General features: G+C 39.2%; 1 protein-coding gene across 3 annotated transcripts in view; it reads right to left on the bottom strand.

Annotated features, from left to right (window-relative positions):
* The window catches only part of CMYA5 (cardiomyopathy associated 5), a 95,198-nt gene that overhangs the window by 4,341 nt on the left and 64,112 nt on the right, over nucleotides 1-26,745 (bottom strand). For all 3 annotated transcript variants that reach the window (XR_013993624.1, XM_081053435.1, XM_081053434.1), the window contains 5 exons: nucleotides 24,362-24,508; nucleotides 23,119-23,266; nucleotides 7,144-7,277; nucleotides 5,779-5,878; nucleotides 3,174-3,347 (listed from right to left, as the gene is read on the bottom strand). Coding sequence is in view for 2 of the 3 variants with exons in the window: in XM_081053435.1 (XP_080909561.1) it covers nucleotides 3,174-3,347; nucleotides 5,779-5,878; nucleotides 7,144-7,277; nucleotides 23,119-23,266; nucleotides 24,362-24,508 (703 nt within the window). In the remaining variant the exon portion in view is untranslated. The remainder of the gene's footprint in view (nucleotides 1-3,173; nucleotides 3,348-5,778; nucleotides 5,879-7,143; nucleotides 7,278-23,118; nucleotides 23,267-24,361; nucleotides 24,509-26,745) is intronic.

Below are 26,745 nucleotides of genomic sequence, written 5' to 3' on the forward strand. Positions count from 1 at the left end.
AGCCACAAGTGGCCACTTACAATGAATTAAAATTAAATAAAATTTAAAATCTAGTTCTTCAGTCCTACTAATCATACTTCAAGTGTTCAAGAATGACATGTGACACCATATATTTTATTTTTGCAGAATGTCTATTGTACAGCACTGATCTAGCGGGTTTGAATGCTCAAATGAGCCACACCCCCACCCAAATGAGCCACACCCCCACCCAAATGAGCCACACCCCCACCCAAATGAGCCACACCCCCACCCAAATGAGCCACACCCCCACCCAAATGAGCCACACCCCCACCCAAATGAGCCACACCCCCACCCAAATGAGCCACACCTCCACCCAAATGAGCCACACCCCCACCCAAATGAGCCACACCTCCACCCAAATGAGCCACACCCCCACCCAAATGAGCCACACCTCCACCCAAATGAGCCACACCCCCACCCAAATGAGCCACACCCCCACCCAAATGAGCCACACCCCCACCCAAATGAGCCACACCCCCACCCAAATGAGCCACACCCCCACCCAAATGAACCGTATCTCTACCCCTGCATGGAAGGCTCCTGGTGCCTGCAGGCCCAGCCGGGTCAGTCAGTCCCTCCCCACCATGGAGGCCAAGGACGGACAGACATTCTTTGAAGCCTTGGCTCTACCAGTATCTCAGAGCCTGGAATCTTCCCTGCCCTGCTTTGGCCTCCATTTCCCCCTGGGCACATTAATTTCTTCTCCAACTTGAACTCTGGCATGAAACCAAGCCTGTCTGCCTGACTCCCTGACCAACTGCTGCCTGTTCCCCCTTGGGACTGCTGGTTCCCATTCAAACAAGGATCATCCAGAAGTCTGACTCTAGACACTTGTGGGACCCTGATACTGCCTGTGCTAGGGCCCCCCACCCTGAACTGGACCCACCCCCCGTGAATCTCACTGCTGGCCTAGACTGCGAGACCCCTTTTCCACTCTGGCGGCTACTCCCCTCAAGGCTCCTTAACGCTCAGCCTGGTCACATTTCTTTCTGACTTCCCATCTTCACGGGGACCCCACCTGTGTTCTGCTACCCCTGTAGATGTTTGTGGACTTTTGAGCAGAAAAGGATGGGATCTGATGAAAATGATTAGAAACAGTTGCCAGTTGTGACACATAGGGTAGCTTGGAATGGGTGGAGACTAGAAAACTGTTACAGGCAGGGTGGCTGGGGATGATGAAACTGGTCAAGGAGGAGTGGATGCCTTTTACTAGGGTGGTCAGGTTAGGAATAGACAGGAAGAAATCCAGTTGGTTCTTTCTCCTCAGACTCTCTTCATTCCTCCTTTTCAATTGTGACATCCTTAAGCTTGGATTTTATGCAAATAGAATCAAGAGTAATACTTCTTGGTTTAAAATCACGATGCCAGAAAAAGTGAAAAACATAGGAGGGCCTGCCATAGAGTTCTCTCAGCATCCTACACATCATCCTACGGTGTGCTTTCTTTGAAACATGAAATGAAGGCACCTGAGACCTGACCTTGCTGTGCACACTCTTCCTCCCTGAACTTGCTGACCCTACCCTGGGCCTGAAAGAGCTGAGACCAAAGTTGTTGAAACTGTTGAACAAAACATACAATTCTGTTTTCTAGAGTCTAGAAATGTGTTACCAGAGGCTGGCCTTTGGTTTGTCTTCTTCAGGATTCAAGTATCTAAGGAAATTTTCATGAAATCAATTACTACACAGTTTCAGTTCTAAATCTACTGATTATAAACCCCAGGTTTGAGTGATTTTCAACTCTGGGCAGGGGCTGTGTCCTTAAGCATTGCACAGCTCTGCATATCAATGAACCATAATTGCTCTGACTTGATGCAATGTGACTTTAAATAGCTCTTGGAGATGGTGTCCTTATGAACCATGTCAGAGAATCCAACTGTCAAGCAGGATGCAGGGAGAAATCTGCACCCGAGATATACAAAATCTCAATCTGTGGGCCTTTCTCTGAGAATTTGTAAGCATTGGAGGCTTCCTTTGTGAAGCATTACAAATTGGCTGCTTTCATGTCTCACATTGTATGATACTTTACGATTTCAAAGCTCTTCCCTGTACCTGATTTCACATGATCCTTATAACCCTAAACAGTAGCAGACGAGTCATCTCTATCATCACTCTTAAGATGATAGATAGATAGATAGATAGATAGATAGATAGATAGATAGATAGATGGGTGATAGATGAGGCATATCAGGTATGCCCAAAGGGTTAACCCACTTCTGGTGAGCAGCCAATAGGAGGATGGAGCCAGGACTAAAATCAGGTTTCTGGTTCCCAGTCCAGTGCTTTTTTAATAGGCTGTCCCGTGAGCATAAATAGATCATAATAACTCTCTGAGAGTAACACAGGTTAATAGCTTTTTCACATCAAAGAGCTAAACACTACTAATAATACAGACCAGAGGTTAGTAAAGTTTTTCTGTAATGGGCCAGATACTAAATATCTTAGGCTTTGGGGGCCATTTACTTTCTGTTGGAACTAGTCAACTCTACCATTGAAGCAGAAAAGCAGCCATAGACAATGCAAGAAAATGAGCAGGACTGTGTTCCCATAAAACTTTATTTACATAAACAGGCAGTAGGTCACATTTGGCCCCGGGGGCGATAGTTTGCCAACCCCTGAAATACACTAATGTGGGCAGGGTATTAGGGATCCACTTCTTCCTCATTCCTGTTGACTCCTTCTCTGTGGAGGGAGCCCTTTTAACATTATCCTTGTGGTCTCTCCCCACTCTGGGGTGAGTTTAGAAGGAAAAGCTGGCCATGCATGGCCAGAGAGCCCCTTCCTCTTCCCTCTCTCTTGGTTATGAGCTTCCCAAGGAGACAAATATCCTTCTCTGTTTCTCCAGGGACCGGCTCTGCCTTGCGGGGCAGGGAAGCTGGCCTAGACAAGGCTTTGGGTGGATGTAAGTCTGTCTATTAATAGGGTTCAACATAAAAAACATTCTTGTTCCCGGGAATGAACCACAATCTCTAAATTTGCTTCTTCATTAATCAGAGAAATAGTTTAGTCTCCATATACTTGACTCTCTTGTTTCTTAGTTGGTTCAGAACTCGGGCAGGGAAGGGGGATGCCATTCATTAGGCCCTCAGAGAGCTCTGCCTGACAATCAACGCATGACATTCTGATGAAGAGGGGAGAGGCAGGGCTCCAGCTTACCTCTGTGGCTCAGAGCAGTGCATGTACCAGGAGGTCTCCCCTTGTCCCAGGGCACCGGCCTGCACAGCGGAGCTGGAGCAAATGCCAAGTCGATAAGCTGGGCAGTCTGTGACGGTGGTTTCCCAGTAATGCTGACCACAGGCAGGCAGCTCCTCACCCAGCACTGATGGGATTCTGTAGGCAAAGTTGATCAGGATTCACCAGTCTTTATCGCATCAACATCAACATTCACACACTCACACACAGTCTACGCGGGATTCTATCCTTGGAAACTGCTGGAAGTTGACTGAAGAGATTCGTTGTTCATTGTGCTCCCAACACAGACCTGATGACCACAGAATTCCCTAACCTCTCGATATGCATTTGACACACTTCCACTGCCACATACAACATGCATGTACCGCATATTGCCTCTCTTGAAGGAATGGGGCACCAGGAAATCATTAGAATAATGGCAGGATAAAAAGAAAAGGCACAACGTCTGCTTTCAAAGAGAGTGAGAAAATACAAGAGAGGCAGGTAGGGCGTTCCAAGAGCACTTGCAAAGATTTCTTCTAAAAGTTGCAAAAAAAAGCATCTTGAAACCTTTTCTAACCATGAGCTCCAGTGCGTGCTGACTTACCCGGGCACAGACACCAATGAGGTGCTGCTCTTGAACAGCAAGACGCCTGGTGAGCCCAGAGCAGAGCGGAGTGTGGAACTGACCACGTGTGATGAGCATGCTTTGTATAGGCTTGTGGTCAACAGCCTTTGAGACTCGGGCCTCTTTGGATAGTAGTAGGTGCTCCTGAGAGGTTGTTGAAAGGTCTCTTTCTGTTTCACCTGAGCTATTTTTATAACAGGCATTGGGAAATGAACCAAGCACTTTCAACTGCTGATGGGTAACCGTGTTTGCATGAATTGCTCAATTTTGCTTTGAAGTGGCTGAGACAGCAAGGAAGCATTTTTTATTTAAGCAGCGTTAATATTCAATCAACACCTTCTCCCTCTCCCCTTTAATAGATGAGAAAATGATTCATGCAAGGGAATGTGTTTCATTTTCTCATATCTTTACCCAACAACCTCATTTCAAAGAGGTGGCCACTGACAGGCTTTTGCTCTCTGGAGCAAAGCCCGCCTGCCTAATACCTAAGAGCTACTTTTTAACAAATAAAGTTCTATATAATAAACAAATAAAGTTCTGTAAAATACATTACAGTTATCACCAGTTATTACGTATGAACTCTTACCAACCAATTTCTTTTCTTGCTGATTTTTAATGAAGTCCAAAAAAGTCAGAAAACCTCGATCTATTCAATCTATTTCTTAAATCTTTTTTCCCCCTAAATTCACTCATTTGTGTATCTTTAGTATCTACCATGTTTCCCCGAAAATAAGACTTGGCAGACCATCAGCTCTAATGCGTCTTTTGGAGCAAAAATTAATATAAGACCCAGTATTATATTATATTATATTATATTATATTATATTATATTATATTATTTATATTATATTATATTAAAGACCAGGTCTCATAGCATATTAAAATAAGACAGGCTCTTATATTAATTTTTGCTCCAAAAGATGGTCCGGCTAGGTCTTATTTTCAGGGAAACACGGTATGGTGTTCCAGGCCCCATGCTAGATTCTGGGGATTCAAAGATGCGAAGATAGGGCTGCTGCTTGAGTATTATTCAAGTTCAAGTGGCTGAAAAACGACTCTGCACATGCTCAGACCTTTTCACACATAAGATGAAAGGGTGCCAGGGCCAGAGAAGGCTTGGCTGTTTCTAGGAGAAGGTAACACCTGAGCTGGGCAGAGACAGGTGAATAACAACCTGATAGGAAAACAGTGCAAGTCATTGTTGGTTGGCTCAGTGCTGTATTGTGTGAGCTTGCTGGCAGCCTACACTGGGCACATCAGCGTCAATAGCAACCTATGTTTTCAAAAGACTTTCACGTATTTTCTTCCATTGGTCCATTTTGACCCTCCAAATGGCCATGAGAGATTGCAGGCAAATTGCAGTTTCCCCACTGTGCCCTCAGCTTCTGGCTCTTCTTTACTTTGATGTTCCTTTTTGTGGGAGCTGGGGCCGGGGGTGAGCAAGAAAGTCTGAAAAGCCTGGAAATCCTACATGTGGCCAAAGAGAGAAACTCAAAAATATGTCACTCTCTCCTATTCCTTTTCAAATGGATGGATGCAAAATCTGGCTTGCTATAGAAAATCACAAAAGAATTAACCTGGATTCTTTTGTTCGTTAAACCACACACAATACCTTAAAACAGCCTATGTTTTACACAAACCATCTGTGCTTATATTTCCAATAAAAATATTGACATTTGCTCCAAGTTCTGAACTATCTTTCACTTTCCCCCTAGTAATGAACCGTAGCCAAACTGTATGGGTGTGTACACATTTATATTCAATACAACAATCTAGGCATGCTCATTGACCCAAAAGGATGCCCAGCAAGGCTACCATGAGTGACACTGCCTCAGAATACGCTATTGTAGAAGCATCTCGTACTTTTTGCTTCTATTAGGTTGGTACAAAAGTAATTGTGGTTTAAAAGGTTAAAAATAATTGCGAAAACCGCACTTACTTTTGCACCAACCTAATACTTACTCTGTCAGCCGTCTTCTCTCAGTGAAGCTGATCACTGTCCCATTTGAGGAAATCTGCAGAGCAGGATGAGCCGTTTCTCTCAACAAGAGAAATCTGGTTCCTATTGAGGTTAAGAAAATAGGATTATAACATTGCCACAAAGTCAAGTGCTGTCCCTAGGCCAGGTCCCATAGTTCAGGCCTTAGTCTCCCTTTCCCCTGACATCAAAATTCCCCACGCAGGGTTTTCAGATCCACACTGAAAATGTCATAAGGCGTTAACGAGTACCAGGGGCTGGTTACTTCCACTGGGGCACCTCCTGTACCAGAGCTCACTCTGCTGTGTGCTCCTTGCACCAGCAGCATCTACGTCACCCAGAAATTAGTTAGAAATGCAGACTCCCAAGCCCCACCCCAGACCTACTGGCTCAGAATTGGTATTTTAACAAGAGTCTCAGGAGATTCATGTACACGTTAAGTGTGAAGGTACACTGGTGTAGCCTAAAGGAGTGGCCCTAAAAGTGGAAGGTGCAGGCACCATGTTGGGAACGTAGGGAAAACATTTCCAGGCAGGCAGCCCTCCTGTCATCTCTTAATAAGTATCAGGCTGTCCCTAACTACATCACCTATGAGGCACATACACAACTTTTGGCTCCTTAAGCAAATCACTTAATGTGCCACTTTCCATCTTGTGCCATCTTTGGGTCCAGGATAAAATAATAAAATGATCGCCTTTCCATTCCTCAGTTTTTTTCACAATCATTGAGAACAGCCAAACATTTTTTTGTTGGCATCATCTGGTATTTTCTCTAAAATGTCACTGAACCGTTTTATCACCTTCTTGAATTATTCATTCATTCATTCATTCATTCATTCATTCATTCATTCAACATTAATTGGCACAAACAATGTGGTAGGCACAAACAAATAAACAGAAGACTAAGACTAGAAGCTTGTTCATAGAGTTCACAACGTAATAAAATAAGAATATCCCCATCCCACACACATTCAAAACATACCCACGAATTCTGAGGCAAACCAGAATCATCTGGGGAGATTAAAAACACAGGTCAGAGCCCATCTTCGGATTAATTAGATCAGAATCTCTGGGAGTGGGGCTTGGGCATCAGTATATTTTAAGCACCCTGACAGACTGCTAACGGGTAGCCAACCTCTCAACCTCTAGGGGTTCTCAACCTCTAAACCAGAAAAAAATAAAAGAAACATTTGACCCTTGACCATTCTTAGGTCCTTATGCCAAAAATCTAGCCCTGCCAGCAGGTTGGGGCCTTAAAGAAGTTGCTCTCTAGGATATCTTCTCTGGTTGGTGGAAGGGAAGGAATGGCAATGCTTAGAAATATTTTGCTGTGTACAAAGGAGAAAGTACCTCTGGTGGAAATGAGGGCAGCTTCACTCTGTTCGCTTGTCCCAAAAGCATTGATGGCTCTCACATAGAAAAAGTAATTATCATTGGGCTGGAGGTTGACTTTCAGCTGGAGTCCTTTAATTCCAGAGAAAGATCTAAATATAAACGGAAAATAATAATTTTAAATATAATACCACTGCTAAATGACTCATCATATTTCAATCCTATAGTGAATTGTGAATGAAAAAGGGGCCACATACTAAACCTGACAAGCTCAGGTGAGGCCAGCATGGCCGGCCTTACAAACTCAAGAGACCAAAATTAACTACATAGAATGGTCTGAACATAAAAATTCCTAACTAAAAGCAGGTCATGGCAGGTAGTCACATCCTGGGCCTATAGCTTCCTTAATGAAGATCAATCTTTACCTTAAGTGAGTCTGTCTATTGTCTTTTTGCATCTAAGATAACAGATCCTTGGAATGTCAGAGTCATCCCTTTTTCTGGACACCTCAGGGCACACCCCACCCCACCAGAGCATAAGGCCACAGAACCTGTCATTGTTATCTTGTTCCCCAAACACCATCTCTATGTGCTGTAAAATGTTAATTATTCACTCTCATGTACTCACAAATATAAAAGAAGTATGTGATTCTCCCTCTGTTTTACTTTTTATCCACCCCAGAGATTTATCTCTGCTTTGCTTTACCCCTCCCCCTTAATCTACCACCAGTGAATATCTTGTAACCCTCCTTACATCTCCTTTAATTCTGATGTATAAAGTAAGCTGCAAAACTACCAGTTCTCTTTTTAATCCATTGAAATTTTGCTTCCTGGCAATTGTCATCAGTTTGGCTCAAATATACTCATGAAAATTCTCTACGAGTTTGGATGTTTCTTATGTCAACATAAGAATGAACATCTTTTGTTAAACAAATAACTTTTTCCCCCCTCTTTTAATGACCACCAGAGTTTGCAAGCAAGATTCTACAAGACAGTCATTGTTCACTAAGATTACTTTATTAAATCATTTCTATCTTTGTCAACTTTTGTCCAATATATGATTTCCAAAACGTCCTTTATAAAACCAGACAAAATTTTGTTTTAAAAATTAAGAAAACAGGCTATCAGTTAATGAATCTCCAAGAATATGTTATTTTCTTTATCAATTTTTGGCTCAGAGAGCACTTTTGGATTAAGACTACGTTAAATCAATCTACAATACAAAGGACCCTAATTATCTTATTACCACATCTGGAGTTGTGGAAAACTTAAGGTGAGTGATGATTTTGTACACGGCCACCATGTTAAAGTTATAAAAACTGAAGATCTCTAAAGGAGACAATATTTTTTTAAGACAAGCTTAATCCTGGCAAGAAAAGAGAATTCTAATTGCCAAATAAAATCCCCCAAACTGCAATTCCTAAATCTCCCATTTACATCAAAAGAGAGTGATGGTAGTGGTATTTAACTGGCAGTCGGCTTGGCAAGCACACTGTAACAGCCCAACCATTTAAACACTAATGGACTTGCTGGATTTGAAGATGGAGCTCTCTAAAGTTGCCAACGAACTAGAATTGTTTTGTGCCCTTTTTTCCTCTTTGCTTTAATCTGCTTGATATCATGGCATAGAGCATTACACAAATAAAGCATACAAGTGTTCTTCCTTTGGCCTCCATTTGGAGAAGCTTTAGAGAGAGTAACAAGTTAGGCTCCTTACTAATGAGAGAATTCCTAACTGGACTGCTCAAGTCAGTGTCCCGTTCCTGAGAGATGTGCATGAATAATAGTCAATGGAAACAATAGTACAATAGCCTTCATGTGCATGCTCAGAATAGGTGTTTTTTGTTTTGTTTTAATAATTGTTTGCTTTGCTTTTGTATTTCTTTCTGTTTCTTTTGTTTTTAATGAATGTAACACAAAAGCTTTAAAATCAAATAGTAGCCACTACTCATCCACAGATATTTTTCCCCAGCTTATTTGTACTTCTGTTGACTAATTTTACTTCTCACTAGGTACCTTCAGAATAACATGAAGAACCAGGAAAAGGAATAAGTATAATTGACTCAGAAAACAAATGAATTTAGAAGTTTTTAAAAGCATACAATCTGTACAGAGTAACAATCTCCCCCCCCCCCCATTTCTAAAAGTACAAAAACTCCCAGTGTGTTCCTCAGAGGAAACGGGGGCGGGGGGAGAGAACGAGAGGGGAGCAGCCTGGGTCTATTTGTATATCTGCTATTTAGTGCCTGCCGGCCAGAAAGGTCAGTGTAAACTCCTCAAATGTTATTGGTTGTTATTTCAGAATCCACCACCTGACCAGGACCTCAGAGAGTACTATCTTTAGATGTGCTGAGAATGGATGGATGTAACTGAGCCACATGTCCGCAGACAACTAATTATGCCTCAGTTAATTAATGAAAAATATGTCCTATGATTGAGAATATATATCCTGATTAATATCTAGAATATTATTCTAGGGTAGATGTATTGCTTATTTTATTTGAATTGATGACTTAAGAGACATTTTAAGTATACATTAATTATAATAACATTATAATTAAAATATTTAATTGATCACTTATCATAGCTCAGTCCCTGTCTCTAGGGGAGGGGAGAAGTGGCAGGGATAAGTGAGGAAATTTCATCTCTACAAACTGGAGGGAACCATACTGGCTTCATTTTGTAGCAATCAGGTTGTTAAATGCCAAGGATGCTGTTTTTTGGGGGGTAAGTGTTTGCTCTTAAATTTTATGAAGTCTGTCAAGGAAGAAATTCCATACTATAGTCAACTGCATGCTATATCTCACCACTCATTTAAAAAATAAAGGTTTACAAGGTCCTGAAGCCAAATTATGGGATCAGATCCTGTTTTCAGTATCTGAGCAGGTCATGAAGACTTGACAAATAAGTATGCACAATGCCTTCACTGAATCTGTGAAATAAAGTACCAGCACGAAAATGAAAGTAAGATAAAATGTGGTAGTGTTTTATTGTTTATAAGTTGTCATCTGATGCTCAAGCACCAAGAACAAAGCAAAGCAGCTCAAATATAAATGGTTCATTTCCATGACTATTTATTCTGTCTGACCTCACTTAAATGTCACAAAAGTCTTCAGGTTAGCTGTCCCTACTTTTCAGCCAAATGAAAATTTCAGAAATTTTGGAATTTGAAACCTGAAAAGTGGCACCCTTCCATAGATTATAATTTTATACTTCAAAAATCAAAAACTTGAATCCATATGACTTACAGTGAGCTTTGCAGTTTGCAGTAGAATTCAAATTCACAGAATATACACACTGAGGTAAGTGATTAGACAGCAAATGAAACACAAGTTGTTGGTGCTGAGGTGAGAAGCAATTTTAGCCTTATCAATAATATAACTGATCAATGTTAGAAGTCTAGAAGCAATAATAAAATTCAAAAGATCCTAAGAAATATGAATCCAACAGTCTCAATTTGGGTAACAAGCATGGAATTTTCACTAAAAGTACCGCAGTGCAGTGGAAAGAGGTGATTTTATATGTGCCGTTTGCAGGAATGCGAGCGCAGGGAAGCATCTAAAAACCCTGACGCGTCAGCCAGTTAGCTGACTGCTGGTAGAGCATAAGCACATCATGGAGTACTATCATGGAGCTCTGTGCTCAGCAGATCTTCAAGGGACTCCCACCCTGCTCATCTCTGCACTGTTAGGACAAAGGACATTTGTTAAACTCCAATGCTGTAAAGCAGAGAGAAACAATGTAAAGGAGACCCACTGTCTCCTCAGAAGTCTGAAGGGCTGCCATATGAATGAGACTGGTCTCTTTGGTTTTTTCAGAGGGTAAATGAGAGGAAGCAACTAGGAGGCTGACGTCTACCCAATATAATGAAGACCTTTCTAACTTGAGCCCTTTCAACTAACGATAGACAATCGGGCAAGAATCATTTTACATGCAAATTGAAAAGTATCTTTATGAAGTGAAAAACCATGAGGGGCCTAATGCTCGATGGGAAAATACTAAAAGCATTCACATTAAGTCAGAGAGATAGACATGAGGTTAAAAAAAAAGGGAGGTATGAGGTAAAATAGTTACTATTTGCAGATGATATAACTGTTATCTAGAAAACAAGAAAACCAATGGAAAAAACTCTTACATAGTAAGAAAATTCAGTAAGATGGCTAGGAGTAAAACTAATATAAGAAATCGAAAGCTTTCATATACAAATAACAACAAAGATAAGACAAAATAATGATCTTATTTAAATAGTGGCACCACAAAAGACCCCAAATAGCCAAAGCAATCTTGTGAAAGAAGATATCACATTCCTTGATTTCAAACTATACTACAAAGCTATAGTAATCAAAACAGTATGGTACTGGCACAAAAGCAGACACATAAATCAATTGGACAGAATAGAACAGAAATAAACACACACTTTTATTGTCAATTAATCTACAAGGAAGGGAGCAAGAACACAATAGGGAAAAGACAGTCTTTTCAGTACACGGTGATGGGAAAACTGGGCAGATACATGCAAAAAAAAAAATGAAACTGGACCACTTTCTTACAGCATGTACAAAAATAAACTCAAAATGCATTAAAGACTTAAATGTAAGACCTGTAACCATAAAACTCCTAGAAGAAAACATAAGCAGCAAACTCTAAGACATTAGTCTTAGTGATATTTTATTTTTTGGATATATCTCCTTGGGCAAGGGCAACAAAAGTGAAAATAAGCAAATGTGTTTATATTAAACTGAAATGTTTTCCATGGCAAAGGAATCCATCAACAGAATGAAAAGACAACCTACTGAATGGGAGAAGATATTTGCAAATGATATATCTGATAAGGGGTTAATATCCAAAATATATGAAGAACTCATAAAAGTCAACATGAAAAATCCAAATAAAAATGGGCAGAGGACCTGAATAGACATTTCTCCAAAGAAGACATACAGATGGCCAAAAGACACATAAAAAAATGTTCAGCATCACTAATCATCAGGGAGATTCAAATCAAAACCTCAATGAGCTATCACCTCACAGCTGTCAGAATGTCTATTATCAACAAGACAAATAGTAACAAGTGTTGGAGAGGCTGAGGAAAAAAGGAAAACCTCATGCACTATTGGTGGGATTATAAACTGATACAGCCACTATGAAAGATAGTATGGCATTTCCTCAAAAAATTAAACATAGAACTAACTTAACCCAACAATTCCACTTCTGAGTATTTATCCAAAGAAAACAAAAACAGTAATTCAAAACAATATATGCACCCCTCTGTTCATTGCAGCATTATTTACAATAGCCAAGATATGGAAGCAACCTAGGTGTCCAATGACAGATGAATGGATAAAGAAGATGTGGTATATATACATAATGGAATATTACTTAGCCATAAAAAGAATGAAATCTTGCTATTTGCAACAATGTGGATGGACCTAGAGGGTATTAAGCTGAGTGAAATAAGTCAGACAGAAAAAAGACAAATATCATATGATTTCACTTATATGTGGAAACTAAAAGCAAAATAAAACAGATGAACAAACAAAACAGAAATAGACTCACAGATACAGAGAACAAATTACGTAAAATGGTTGTTAGGGGGATAGGGGACTAGGTGAAAAAGGAGAAGAGGATGAAGAGGTACAAACTTCCAGTTATAAAATAAATAAGGATGTAATATACAACATAAAGAAGATAGTCAATAATATTGTATTAACTTTGTACAGTAATAGATGGTTACTAGATTTATCATGGTGATCACTTCATAAGGTATATAAATGTTGAATCATTACGCTCTATACTTGAAACTAATATAATACTGTATGTCAACTATACCTTAATAAAAGAAGAATAGTGGCAACTATAACACAAATGCATAAGATTTATATAAAGAACAATTTTAAAGATGGTACTTAGAGAGAAAACACAGAAAAGATTTGCATAAAGGGGAAGGCATATCAGTTCCTGCATAGGAAAATGCAACATCACAAAAATTTCAATTCTCCCTAAGTTAACCTACCAATTTAACATGATCTCTAAAAATACCAAATTGCCAGAGGCAGGAAGGTGCTAGATATAGAGCCACAATCAGATTCTAAAGATTTTATAAAATATCAACTAGCAAAAAGAAAAAAGAAAAAAAGGCATGAAGAGGCAACCTACCCTATCAGAAATTCTAAATTACAAAGCTATAATATTAAAATGAAAACTGCCTAGTACTGGTGCATAAATAGATGAATCGATGGAACAGGTTATAAGGATCAAGAACAGAGTCAAACACATAGGTATATAAGAAGGGAAGCATTTCAAGTCAGATGAGAAAATTCTGACTTGATGGAACAGCTGACTAGCCATACTAAAAAAGTAAAGTTGGATTCCCTATTTCACATTCTCTGCTGAAATAAATTCCAGATTACAAAAGATCTAGTTTTTAAAAAGGATACTACAAAAAACATGGGAGAATATAAATAATGTACATGGAGAGAGAGAGAAGGAATTTTAAAATGTATGCTTTAGATTTTCGTTAAAAAACTAAAATCTATTTTTAAAAAGAGAATGATAAATTCAACTAAATTAACGTTAAAAATATACATGGAAAAATATTTGCAATTCATATCATAGATGACGGCCAATGTTCTTTAACAAACAAAGAGCTTCTACAAATCAATAAGAAAAAATACTATAATCCAACAGGAAAAAATAGGTAAAGGCAATGAACAGTTCATAGAAAAGGAAGTACATGGCTCCAAAATATATGAAAAAAATGTTCAATCTAATAGAAATACACAATTAACTATAATAAGATACTATTTTCTACCGATCAAATTGCCAATGGCCAAAAGTTTTGTCACATCCCATTTAGGCAAAGGTATGAAGAACCAAACACTCTCATGTGCTGCTAGCTGAAGTGTAAACAACCTTTATGGAGACAGTATGATAATAGCTATCAAAATTCAAAATGTACATACCTTTTAACCAGTCATTCTACTTTTAGAAATTTATCCCACAGATACACTTGGACACGTTTGAAAGGATGTATGCACAAGGTGATTTTTGCAGTACTGTTTGTGATAGCAAGAGAATGAAAACAACTTAAATGTCTCTCAATTGGTCAAATAAGTTCAATTATTTTCTTAAAACAGAATACAATAAAATTGTTTTTGCAAATGAGGCAGTTCCATGTGTACTGACATTGGACGCTAACCAAGAAATGTTTTTAAACAAGAAAAGCAAAGTAGAAATATGTATAGTATGCTATCATGTCAAAAACATATAGATGATTGCATATGCATAGACTATTTTAAAGGATGAGTATGAATCAGGTAACAGTATTTGCCTCTGGAGAGGGGAATTGAGTCGGTGAAGTATAGGTTGAAAGGAGACTTAATTATCACTGTATTCCCTTTTGTATCATGTAAATTTATACCATATGTAGACATTATCTACCCAAAATTAATTAAATATTTTACTTTTAGAGCTAATTACAAGCTCAAGAGTTCAGGAGTTGATTGAACGTGTTTTGCAGACTGCACATTAGTTTGAACTTTATAAAGTAGCTTCTCTAAAAATTTGATAATTCAACAGTTTGTGTGGAATGGAAGGAAGGAATGTGCCTGGGCTTAATGTAAACCGAGGGACTAGTAAATGGCTGTCCTCTGTACTGCCATGTCTAACACCTGGATCTAAGCATGTTTTCTCCCAGAAGAGGGGTGTGGCATGTGTGCAAACAATATGGAGGAATTCAGTGCCATGACTCCTGAGCAGCCTATGGATGGTGTTTCACTGCAGTACAAAACAGATGGTTAAGTATAATTGTTTCTTTAAAAACCCAGTGGGCTCTTCCTGGCATTCCTGTTGCAGCACCAAACAGTCAGCCTATTCTGCTCAATATCATGTAATGTGAATTGTGAACAGAGCACACTGCTGGGCCCTATGGGGACCAGCTAGTGCAGGAGGGTTTCCCTAACCTGCCTGGCCATATTAGACCTTCTGAATCAAAATCTCTTAAGAGAGGCCTGTGAATCTAAACTTTAACAAACATCCCAGTTGATTTTTATGATCAGTTAAGTTTGGGAAACAATCATAGGAAGTGTGAGGTAAGAAGAGGTAGGAGGGAGAAACAGGAAAAAGAAGAGAAATCCATGAGAACACAAAGCAACATTAAACACAAGAACAACCAACTAAATAGTTCTAGCTGTTAGAAGTCATTTATAAAAACTTTAACTATAAATATGCAACCTTTTGTTTAAGATGAAAAAATTTGGTTAAATCAGAATTAAGAAGAAAATTCTTTATATATTGATTTTCATTTTTTTAAAACCTTGGCACATAAAAAGATTCGAAAAGGACTATTTTTCTTTTGATAAATGAGGATATTATGAGATCTGACAATTAAGTTCTCAAACTCACCCTAGAAAAAGTGCTACGTACCTCATTGCTGAATATCACTACAGTCACCTTTGAAGTACTCCTCTTGGGAAGCTGTGCACCGATGTCAGTGCCTAGTCCACCCTTCAAAGCAATTTTGGAACTCTTTTTCTGGAGTGGCCATCAGAGCTGTCATCGTATTACCCTTGATATTCTGAATATCATCAAAATGTCTTCCTTTCAATATTTCCTTTATCTTCAGGTAAAGAAAGAAGTCACTGGGGGCCAGATCAGGTGAGTAGGAAGGGTGTTCCAATACAGTTATTTGTTTACTGGCTAAAAACTCCCTCACAGACCGTGCCGTGTGAGCTGGTGCATTGTCGTGATGCAAGAGCCATGAATTGTTGGCAAAAAGTTCAGGTCGTTTTCGCCTAACTTTCTCACGTAGCCTTTTCAGCACTTCCAAATGGTAAACTTGGTTAACTGTCCAGTTGGTACAAATTCATAATAAATAATACCTCTGATATCAAAAAAGTTTAGCAGCATCGTTTTGACTCTTGATTTGGACTCATGGAACTTTTTTGGTTGTGGAGAATTGGCTGCCTTCCTTTGTGCACTTTGATGTTTTGTTTCAGGGTCGTATTGTTACACCCATGTTTCATCACCAGTGATAACATGGCCCAAAACATCATCCTGTCTCTCCAAAAGATCTTGGCAAACTTCGACTTTCCTTTGCTTTTGTTCATCGCTGAGCTTTGGGACCATTTTTGGACACACCTTGCTCATGCCAAGATTTTCAGTTAAGATTTTCCTGTTTATCAATGTTTACTTGATCTGCTATGCTTGTCAGAGTCAGCCAACTATTTGGATGCACAATTTGACAAATTTTTGCAGTTCTACTTGTTATTGTCTGCCCTGACCTCTCTTCATCAGTGACATGTTCTCTCCCCTCAGAAAAAGGTTTAATCCATTTGTACACTGCCGTTTTCTTCATGGCATTATCCCCATGAACTTGGACTAACACGTCCCTGATTTCACTTCTACTCTTGCCAAGTTTAGCAAGAAATTTGTTTGTTTGTTGCTCTAATTCAAGCTCAGATATTCTTGTGACAACACATGAAAAAATGCAACAATAATGAAAGCCACTCAGCAAGACACTGCCACACATTGACACAAACACAGCTGTGAGACCCTGATATCCCAAGGCTATGAAACCTTACCAAGCTGTTTGTATAGTGCTGCCAATGTAAGCTCACGGTGGCAAGTTTGCAAACTTAATTGTCAGACTGCGTATGAGACTCAGTGTTAACTAAACATCACTATTAGTTCATAATAGTGTAGAAACATAACATGAGGGATGAATGTGACCAAACATGAGATTCAGGCTTTCCTGTACTTAGAATCTCACAAAATCAAAGTGAGCCACAGATTCCAGCAGAAGGATCCTGGGTTTTTGTTTTCTCTATAGTTACCCTCCAAAGCCTGAATGATGCCATTTATATTTCAGACAGAGAATCCCAGGAGTCTAGTAACATTCATTCCTCTGGAACCTCTAATCTCTCCTTTACCGCTCCAAAGCCACATATGTGGACAATTACTTGAGGTCCCATAGAAATGCCTGCATGGAATAGTGATTTAACATTATGCTTTCAGATCCCACTTAAAAAATGGTTACATGGGGAATGTTTTTTTCTTCTTTTGTAAAACTGCTTTTAAAGACAATCACTATTATCTTGTTCAATAGCCCTTATATAAAGATCTACATGAGAAATTCATCTTAGTGCTGAATGTCAGGAAATATAATTGTCTCTCTTAGTGAAATGTTGTGCTTTCTTTTTAAAAGAGATGAGTTATGTAATCTCTTTATTTCTCCCCCTTGCTCTCTCCCCCTCTCTCCTCTTTTCACCTTAGCTGCCAGGAAGTTCATATTTAAATTTTATGTTCCATTGAGGTACTGTTCTTAACCTGTGGTTTCTGATACAACTTCCTGACCCCTACATTACCTGGCTCTTGTTCTTACAGAGTTGTTTTTAATGGTTCTATTATGTCTGGGTCTGTCGTTGTGAGCAACTTGAATACTTTTGGAAATTGACAGAACATAAGTTAGAAGTGATGAAACAGGTTGGGTTTCCACTGACTGGGGTTTTACTCTACAACCAGGAGGTATATAGGATTTTAAATGATCAAAGTTAAATGAGATTCATTTGGGGAGAAAGATTTAGGGAAAGCTGAAAGCCAAGAATGTTGGAGGAGTAGGGATCACCTTCACATTACTCGCTCTCCCAAGGGCTCCTCACAGAGAGGGATATTACAACCTGGGTCAGGAAAGCAATACTATATAAAGATTGGCTATTACCTCATAATTACTTGATGAATTTTGGTCCAATCATGTTCAGTGACCTTCCCTGTGACGCCAGCACGGGCAGGAATGACTGTCTCCTTCACCCACATGTTGCGGAAAAGGTCAAATCATATAAATACTGTGTGCTAACCAATTGCACTACTGGATGCAATATACAGATGATGTGTATAATTTTATTAACCAATGTCACCCAATAAATTTAATTTAAAAAAATTTTTAAAGAAAAAAAATAAAGGTCAAATCACTTGCCGTGGACCGTTGGTCAGTCATCACCCAGCCAGCTAAAAGCTTAGTAAAAAGTTAAAAAAAAAAAATGCTGGCATTTTTCATCTTTGTTCCGGCACAAAGTTCACTAGGAAACTCACCCTTATTTGCCCTTATTGTACAGATGGAGTGGCAGGTGTCCCCAGCTGGAACACCCAACTGTGACAGACAATTCTGTTCTTCCCCTGTCATGTGTGGCCCCAAAAGCTGGAAGCAGGAGGAATGTGAGCTCGCAGGTCCAGCACCCAGAGCCCAATAAACTCTACCCCATACCCTTCAAGGGTCTCCCTGTTCACAGCTCAGTCAAGGCTGAGGAGCAGGAAGTTCATTATCAGCTACTTTTGTGGCATATTGAGTCTCACAGATTTGTCATTCAGTACACAGTTTCTCTCTGTACAGCCCACACAGCTAATCCCTGTACTATATTTCTCTCAGTTTTCCCTCCTCCACCCACAGTTCTGCTGACTTCTCTCCACACAGGAGAGACAGAACAGCTGAAGAAACAGCCGAGCGGTGGAAAATTTTTTAAAGTGTTTTGAGCTCACCCAACCTGAGGAGAGCATTCAAAGAAAAACAGGAAAGGGTGAGTAGGAGCTCCCTCAGCCCCCGCACACAAGCCAGGGATTGTCACTCCCGCCTACCCCCAATCCCAACAGGGGCTGACTGCTGGGTCTGAGCCACCGTGCCCACACACAAAAATATGCAAATGTGTTTTCTGTGAGGATTATGGAATGGAGGCAATTGCTTGGCTATTTCAGATACCAAGTCATGGAACTTGGGGACACAGTAGGCTCATTCCTTTCAAACACCCACCATAAGACTTCAACCAGCACCTTTGGTCTTAAATCAAATATTTGGAATATCTGGAGGCCATCATACAGGATGAATGAATGCAGTTCTTAAAATGGGTGTGTTTCTGTTCTGGCAACCCAAATTAGACTCCCTAATCTAAAGAGTAATCAGTGCCTCTGTGTATGTGTTTTCATATTACTCATCCTTTTCTTCCTCATTTCATTTCCTTTCAACTTCCTTCCTACTCCGGACCAGAGCTTTTAAGGCTGTTTTTTCAGGGGTTGGGTGTGAGAAAGAGATGTGAAATCATTTAGTTCTTAGTTCTCTTTAGTTCTCTCTGCTTTGCTAGAGATTCCAGCTAGTTAGATGACCTGAAGTTGGCAAGGGCAAAAGGAGATCGGTTAATTCTATCATTCATCCACTTATTCATTCGCTAAACAGGTATTTATTGTAGACCTTATCTACACAGATAAGGTCCCCATCCTCACCCAGCCAAACTGAGCCACAATCAAAAAGAAGTAATCTTTGATCTCCCTCACTGCCCTGAAGTGGCCTCTGGATCCATTTTTGGATCTGGTTTAGCATGGGGTTTTTGCATAAAACCCAGAACCTATGTAGGGACTATGGAACTAATAGATAAACAAGATTATAATGGAACTAATGGATAAACAAGATTCACTATCAGTGATCCATGAAAAGGTTTCCAGCCTACAGATTAGACTAGTCCTAGCTCCTCATTAATTATCCAAGCACTAAAATTAACTTGTCACCATTCTTCTTTACTTTGCTAGCACAATTTATTTTTTTCCCATTTTAAATAAGAGATTAGCCTGAAAGTTGGCCTAACATATCTTGTTGGTATATTATGTGTTCGATGCTAACTGATATTTACCCATTCAGGTAACATATATTTAGTGAGTAGCTACAATATCCCAGACACAGTCCCAGGTACTGTGGCTGCCACTGTACTCATGAAGCCAACAAGTGAGTGGGATCAGACAACCCTTGGCTTGCTGTTCTTTCCAAGACACAAAATAACTTTATGCACTGCCAGGCAGGAAACCAAAGTGAAGAATGTGGTTCTAAGAGAATGGAAAAGTAGGAATTGTCTGCATTGGTTGACTAGAGGTAATCGAGTTTTGAGGTTCTTTGTCTGTCGATTCCATTGTCTGAGTAGCTGACTACAGCTGACATCTTAGAGATTGAACAATATAGATTACAGTTAGTGTTTTGTAGAGTTTTGAACCATCTGATACTAAAAGGCAAGTTTTAAATTGGTTGCAAGAACCGGATGATCAAAAGACCTAAGACGCATGGCCACTCCAGAAGAACAGAATTTTCCTTCCCTCCTGAACTCCTAAATTGGAGAACCAAAAGAAATACAAATGAGTTTTGCAGCCCTAAGCCTCTGAGATTAAGGATGAATTATTTCATAGTCTGTTGATGCCAACCTGGGGTATAAGGCATTCAGGCTTCTCTATTGATAAGGGATAACTCTGATGGTCTGTCAGCAACAGGCTTAGCAAATGGACAGTTAGTGATCTTCGGTCAACAAAAGTTTGCTTTCTTCAAAAATTATCTGTTTTCAGGCCAGTAGGGATCCAGAGCCTGGGGCGTCATCCTGGGGCTGTGGATTGAACATACCATTCCACCTTTTGGCACTGAGGGGTCTTTTAGCACCTAATTGGAAAACAGTGTCATCTCCCACACAGCTCCAAACTATCAACAAGGCTCTGCATGTGGAATTCCCCTTCATTTCTAACCTTGCTGGACTATATCCATTCAAAAGCAGATGCTTGTATTGTTTCATAACTACTATAAACTTCTGCTTACCCAGCCGCTCAGATGCTCTCCTTTAACAGGAAAAATGAAAATGAACCCACTGGCAAAGTCTCAACTAGAATAAACGAATGACAAGTCATGTTTTAATAAACTCAACTTTTGTCTTAGTGAAGTTGGTGGATGGCCATTGCTCCCCCATAAATGGAACTGTCATTTGTTTCTTTGGCTTTGAGAGAAGGATTTATGTGGAATGCATTGTTCATTGTTGGTATCAAATCAACCATTGTTTTTGTCTTGAGGGCCCCCAGAATGATCAGAGAAAGGAAAAACATTAATCAAAGGGATTTTAAATGGTACTGCCTTCTCTTTTTACGTCTATGTTTTCCATGTGACAAAGGAAACTAAAGATACACAACAGCTCCCAGTTGTCAGGCTGCTGAAGTATGCTAACTAAGTCTGCATAAGGACCCAAGTTTTAGAACGAGTGGAAAGCATAAGATAGATCTGTGCTTGAATCCTGACTCTAAACTCTCACTCCATCATTTAATACCTTGGCCAAATTATTTAAACCTCCCTGAGTCTCATTTAATGGAGCTCATTTCCTTCTAGGATTGTTGAGGGGGTTGAATGAGATTTAGCACAGTTCCCGGCATGTTCCCGGAAGGCCCTCAATGGATGCAACTTCACCTTCCACCCCCCTTTCCCTTCTCCCTGTAGCCACATTTATGAGATGACATCACAGTGTCCTTAGTGACATCGCTCTAGGTCTCAGAGTTTCCAGATTTCTGCTGATTTAAGAATCCAACTATGCTGATATTATCTATACAGATGCCAGCTGGGGACTGATGCCATATCAAGGATGAGTCATTTCAGAGCACTCCTTAAGAGCCCGATCTTGCCTCGGAGAGAACTGGTTTTTCCTCACTGATGATAGAGAATGAGGGAGAGATAGCCTTGGGAGAAAAGGTCTGGGACTCCCCTAGGTGACATCAAACGGGGGTTAGCAGCTTGGACTTTGAAATCTAACAAAACAGAGTTTGAATCCAGATTGCCACTAACTAGCTGAGTAGCCTCTCAAAGCATCTGCTTTCTGTCAAGAGTTCTTGTGAAGACTAAGTAAGGCAATGTACATACATAAAGCATTTAGGACATTGACTTGGCACATAGTAAATGCTCAATAAAAGTCAGTTATAATCCCTCTGTTTGTGTCTCTGTCTCTGTCTCCTCCACTCTCCCTCCCTGTTTCCTCTCTCTTTCTCTCCTCTTCCCCCCTCTGTCCTGGCCTGGATTCACCTCTCAACCATTTGCTGAGCACTGAAGCCTGCCTTCCAGTAATTGGGACATAAACTGAGATGTTGTTTCTTGTACATTTACTAGGTTCTCACTTCTGCTGAAATGCCTACATCCCACCCATACACACCCCACTCAACATTAATTTATCCTTTGATCATTATTTTGTGAAGCCTGTCTTCACATACTTGAAAGAAACTATAATTATTGCTCAATCATATGAAACCTCACATCATAACTAAATACAAAGTTGTTGATTGATCATGAAGGTCAGAGCTTAATAATACACTTTATTAAAAAGCTGTCCAATTTGATACCATTATTTCTAAGTTTCATATCCTACCGAAATAGTTTATCTCAGTAAATTTGGTTTAAAAAAGCTAAAAATGTCTCTATCAAAATATGAATGTTATTAATAATGGTGTGAATTTTCATCATGGAACAGGAAGCTGCCCTACTGCCATGTAGTGGAGGTTAAGAAAATACCACCTCAGTAAGTGTATTAACATTTACCAAATGCCCATTGGATGCGCAGGCCTTTGTTGATAAATTTTAGCTTCATAATTTTACTGAGAAAGCTTTACGTTTCTTTTTTCCTGCAAAAGTCTCTAGAGTCTTCATACTCTTAGAGAGACAGGCATGTCTCTGTGATGATATATATGTAATTAGCTCCTTTATATTATCAATACATTATCACAGAGACATTCAAATTTACATTTTACATTACACATTAGAAAAATGTGTTTACATTGTACACAAGGTCACTATTAATTTCCTGAGTTAGGTGGACCTATCCTGATATAACTACTGAAAAGTGCATAAAATATACATAAATCCTGTGTAATGACTCAAGTTAAATATACCTCAAAGCATGTTCCATCTTATTAAAATTCAAATATATTTTTCTTACAAGGGAGTTATTATTCTGCATTGTAGCATGTGCTTTATTACAAACTTGGAATTCACTGATGACTAATGATGGGATTGCAAATCAAGACAACTTAATTAGCTCAGCAGGATTTTAGGAAGCTTTTCTCCCTCTGTGAGCATAAGCTCAGACATTAGTTTAGGGTTCCTAGGCTGGGTTCCTGGCACCCCAGGCTCTCTATGGAGAGGTGGGACCTCCCCATGGAGAGGGATCCTTACCTGAGGCCCTCGCCTTCTGGAGAGCGCTGTTTGCAGTACTCCAGAGTGTAGGTTTCAGTGGCCTCCATGTTGGCAGGCTGCCATCGGATGGTGGCCGTATTCCAACACACAGTACAGTCCTCAGCACGGATCACGGGGGTGGAGGGTGCTGTGGAGAGAGAACCAAGTCAATTATGGACCAATCAATGCCAGTTCTGCTTCCCTAGTACCTTGGGGAGACTGCTTAAACATGATTTTATTTTTATTTTTGATTAAAAAACACATTCTGGGTTAAAAACCCAAAAAGTATACAAATTTATATAGTGAAAATCTCCCTCCCACCCCTGCCTTCCAAACTGCCCAGTTTTCGCCCATCCTCAGCATCCAACATTAGCTTCCTATAAATCCTCCTTGAGTTTCCTTATACATATACAAGCAAATAAAAATAGATTCTTGTCCCCCTCCCTTCACATAAAAGTTAGCCATGTTCTTGACTTCCCAAAGTGCTCAATGAATATTTGTTATAAAAGGCAAGAAGAAAACGTGAACCGATGGGAGTAAGTCATTTCTTCCCCTGAGGTAGTTATATTTATCTTCAAGGCCAGCTAGGCCAATGCTATACCGACTTCAGCTCCGTGAGAAGACTCTATCACGGGAATGCTTTCCCAGCTAACACCATCACTGAAAAACCTTTTGGGGTTTTTCACATGATGAAACCTAAGCTTCTTACCTTAGCAAATGTGAACGCTATACACTAGACTTTCTCATCTCATATCCTTCCTCTCTTTGTTCATAAGTCAAAGAAACAATACCAAATTTCTTTTTGTGTCTTGCACACTCTATACTGTTTCTTATCTTGATGCTTCTGCTCACAGGATTTCTTCGAAAGAAATACACTCCTTTAACACTTTACTTCCTACTAATTCTTTAAAGGATTTCATTCAGGCATTAGTTCTAGGAAGCCATTCCTGATTCTGCCCCTGCTCCAGGCTATCTCAGATACCCCTCTAGAGGATTCACATAATAACCTGTGCATAATTGGATCATGGCCCTTACTACAAATTTTTTATGACCATGTTTTCTATCTCCCCCATTTGACTAGGAGCTTCTTGAGAACAGGAACCCAGTCTTATTCACCGTTGTATATCCAGCACTTCACAACACCCAGCTTATAATAGGGGCTTAATAAATGCTTATTGATGGATCTTAAAGGTCTGTGAAGAATTGAGTATTGCCTCCTAACACCCCCTTAACATCTCCTTACCTGTTCTAAAAATTGCCCTTTCGCTGGGCAGGCTACAACCTGTGAAGTTCACAGCCATTACCCACACTTGATAGTATCGGTCAGGTTCCAAATCTTCAAAAATGCAGTAGCTTTCTTTCACTGTGACTCTGTATTCTTCCACCAAGTCTAGCATAAAACACAATCATAAACTCTAGGGTGTTTTCCAAAATTAATCGATAGTTCTAGCTATTGAAAAAATTGGTCTACAACTTTTTTCAGTGGAAACCCAAACTGATAAACTTAACAGATATCATTATGTGATAGCTAGCATTTTAGAACACATACAAAAGTAATAGCATTCTAAAAAGATACTTAGAATGACATTGTATTACTTGTGAACAGAAAACAATAGCATATTAATAAGATTCTGAGTGCCATATACCACAATTAAAACAACTTATTTCAATAGCAAATACTAAAATTGCACAATTTATGTTAGCTTAAATCTGAGTACTACAACCTCAAAATAATTCTTAAGAAGCAATGCCAATATTTCAGGAGAGTATGTAATAAAATAAAGATAAACTCATGTTTTCTAAACTTATGATGGTGTAAAACATCTTTATATATCAGCAAACCATTTTAGTATTCAGTATGATTTTCAGTTTCAAATCCTGGTTCTTTTTCATGAATTCTAGAATTCTTTCAACTAGGGATTTCCACAATTTATATTATAGAAATACCTAAATAACTTTGATAGGTCATAAACTATTCTAAGAAGTGACTTTGTTCAATCAAGACATTTCCTAAAATTTCTTACGTTATTTTATTTTCAATATTTTAGTAGTAAATATTAATACCATTCTTAACACCTGTCCCATGGGCCAATCTGATTATTCTTACTGAAATTTTCTCTCCTTAAAAAGAACGACTTTCTTTTTTAAATTAGCCTATGATGATTTCAGTTATCTTCCCTTATTACTCTTCAATGTCACATCTTCAGAACCCTTCCACTTAAGAAACACAGATTGTTTCCTTTTAAAGGAAATTTAGGAGTTTTTCAACTCAGCAGGTTTCTTTAATTGCATGTCTCTTTCCCAATGAGCTATACTTTGGTTTAAATAATGTCATAAAGATTTACACACTGCAAAATATTTCCCCATTGCCCATAAACTGTGACTGCAGTTTCCAACGAAATCATCCTTTCCGGCTAAGTCCTGTTACCCCAGTATTCCTTTTATCAATGCACATAACGTATGTTACTGGAGACTTATTTCACACAGCTCTCATCACAGTGCAGATCATAAGATTAACTAACTGGCATTAACAGAGTTCAAGGCATTGAATGAAAGGGACACAGCACAGGTAAGTGTTTGGGGGAGGTATGGGGAGATGACACACTTTAAAAAAGTACTCCGGGCAATAAATAGTTGCTAAGAGGAATCTTGGAGAGCCGTCAAGTTCCATGATCTAACTGGATATATTGCGAGATGAAGTGTGGTACAATAGTCTCCCCCTTATCTGAAGGGGACACATTCCAAGACCTCCAGGGGATGCCTTTATATACGATTCAGTACAATCCTCAAACAGTATTGAACCTTATATATACTATGTTTTTTCCTATACATACATATCTATGATAAAGTTTACTTTATAAATTAGGCACAGTGAAAGATTAACAATAACATAATAAAATATAACAATTATAACTATATATTGTAATAAAAGTGATGTGAATGTAAATGTGGTCTCTCTCTCTCTCTCTCTTTCTCTGTCAAAATACCTTATGAGTATACAGTATACTCATCTATTCACCTAAAGGAATCACTTTACAGCTTTCCTTTGCCATATCCGAATTGCCAGCATAATTACTCTTGCATTTTGGGGCCATTATTAAGTAAAATAAGGGATTGTTGGAAACCAGTACCGTGGTATCAGGACAGTCAATCTAAAAGCCAAGAATGCACCTATTATGTGGATATGTTGGACAAAGGGATGATTCACATCCCAGGCAGGAAAGAGTGAAACAGCGCAAGACTTCATCACACTACAGAATGGTACACAATCTAAAACTAATGAATTGTTTATTTCTGGAATTTTCCATTTAATATTTTCAGACTGAGATTGTCTGTGGGTAACTGAAACCTTGGAGAGTAAAACCTTGGATAAGGGGGGACTACTGTATAACAAAACAAACACAGAGTCAAGCAAACAAAAATATAAGCTTTGCAGGATGAAAGACCAGTGTTTGAATCCCCCTGTCATGCGTAAGGTGTGTGGCCTTGGGCAAATTATTTAACCTCACAAGATTTTCTAATTTGCAAATGGGGATACTATTACTTATCTTGTTGTGGTGTGACAGCTATAAGGTAATAGGTTCCAAGAAAATAGGAATTCTTATGGACAAACTTAACCAACTTGAC

This window comes from Rhinolophus hipposideros (genome assembly GCF_964194185.1).
Source record: "Rhinolophus hipposideros genome assembly, chromosome: 7".
Classification (NCBI taxonomy): Eukaryota; Metazoa; Chordata; class Mammalia; order Chiroptera; family Rhinolophidae; genus Rhinolophus; species Rhinolophus hipposideros.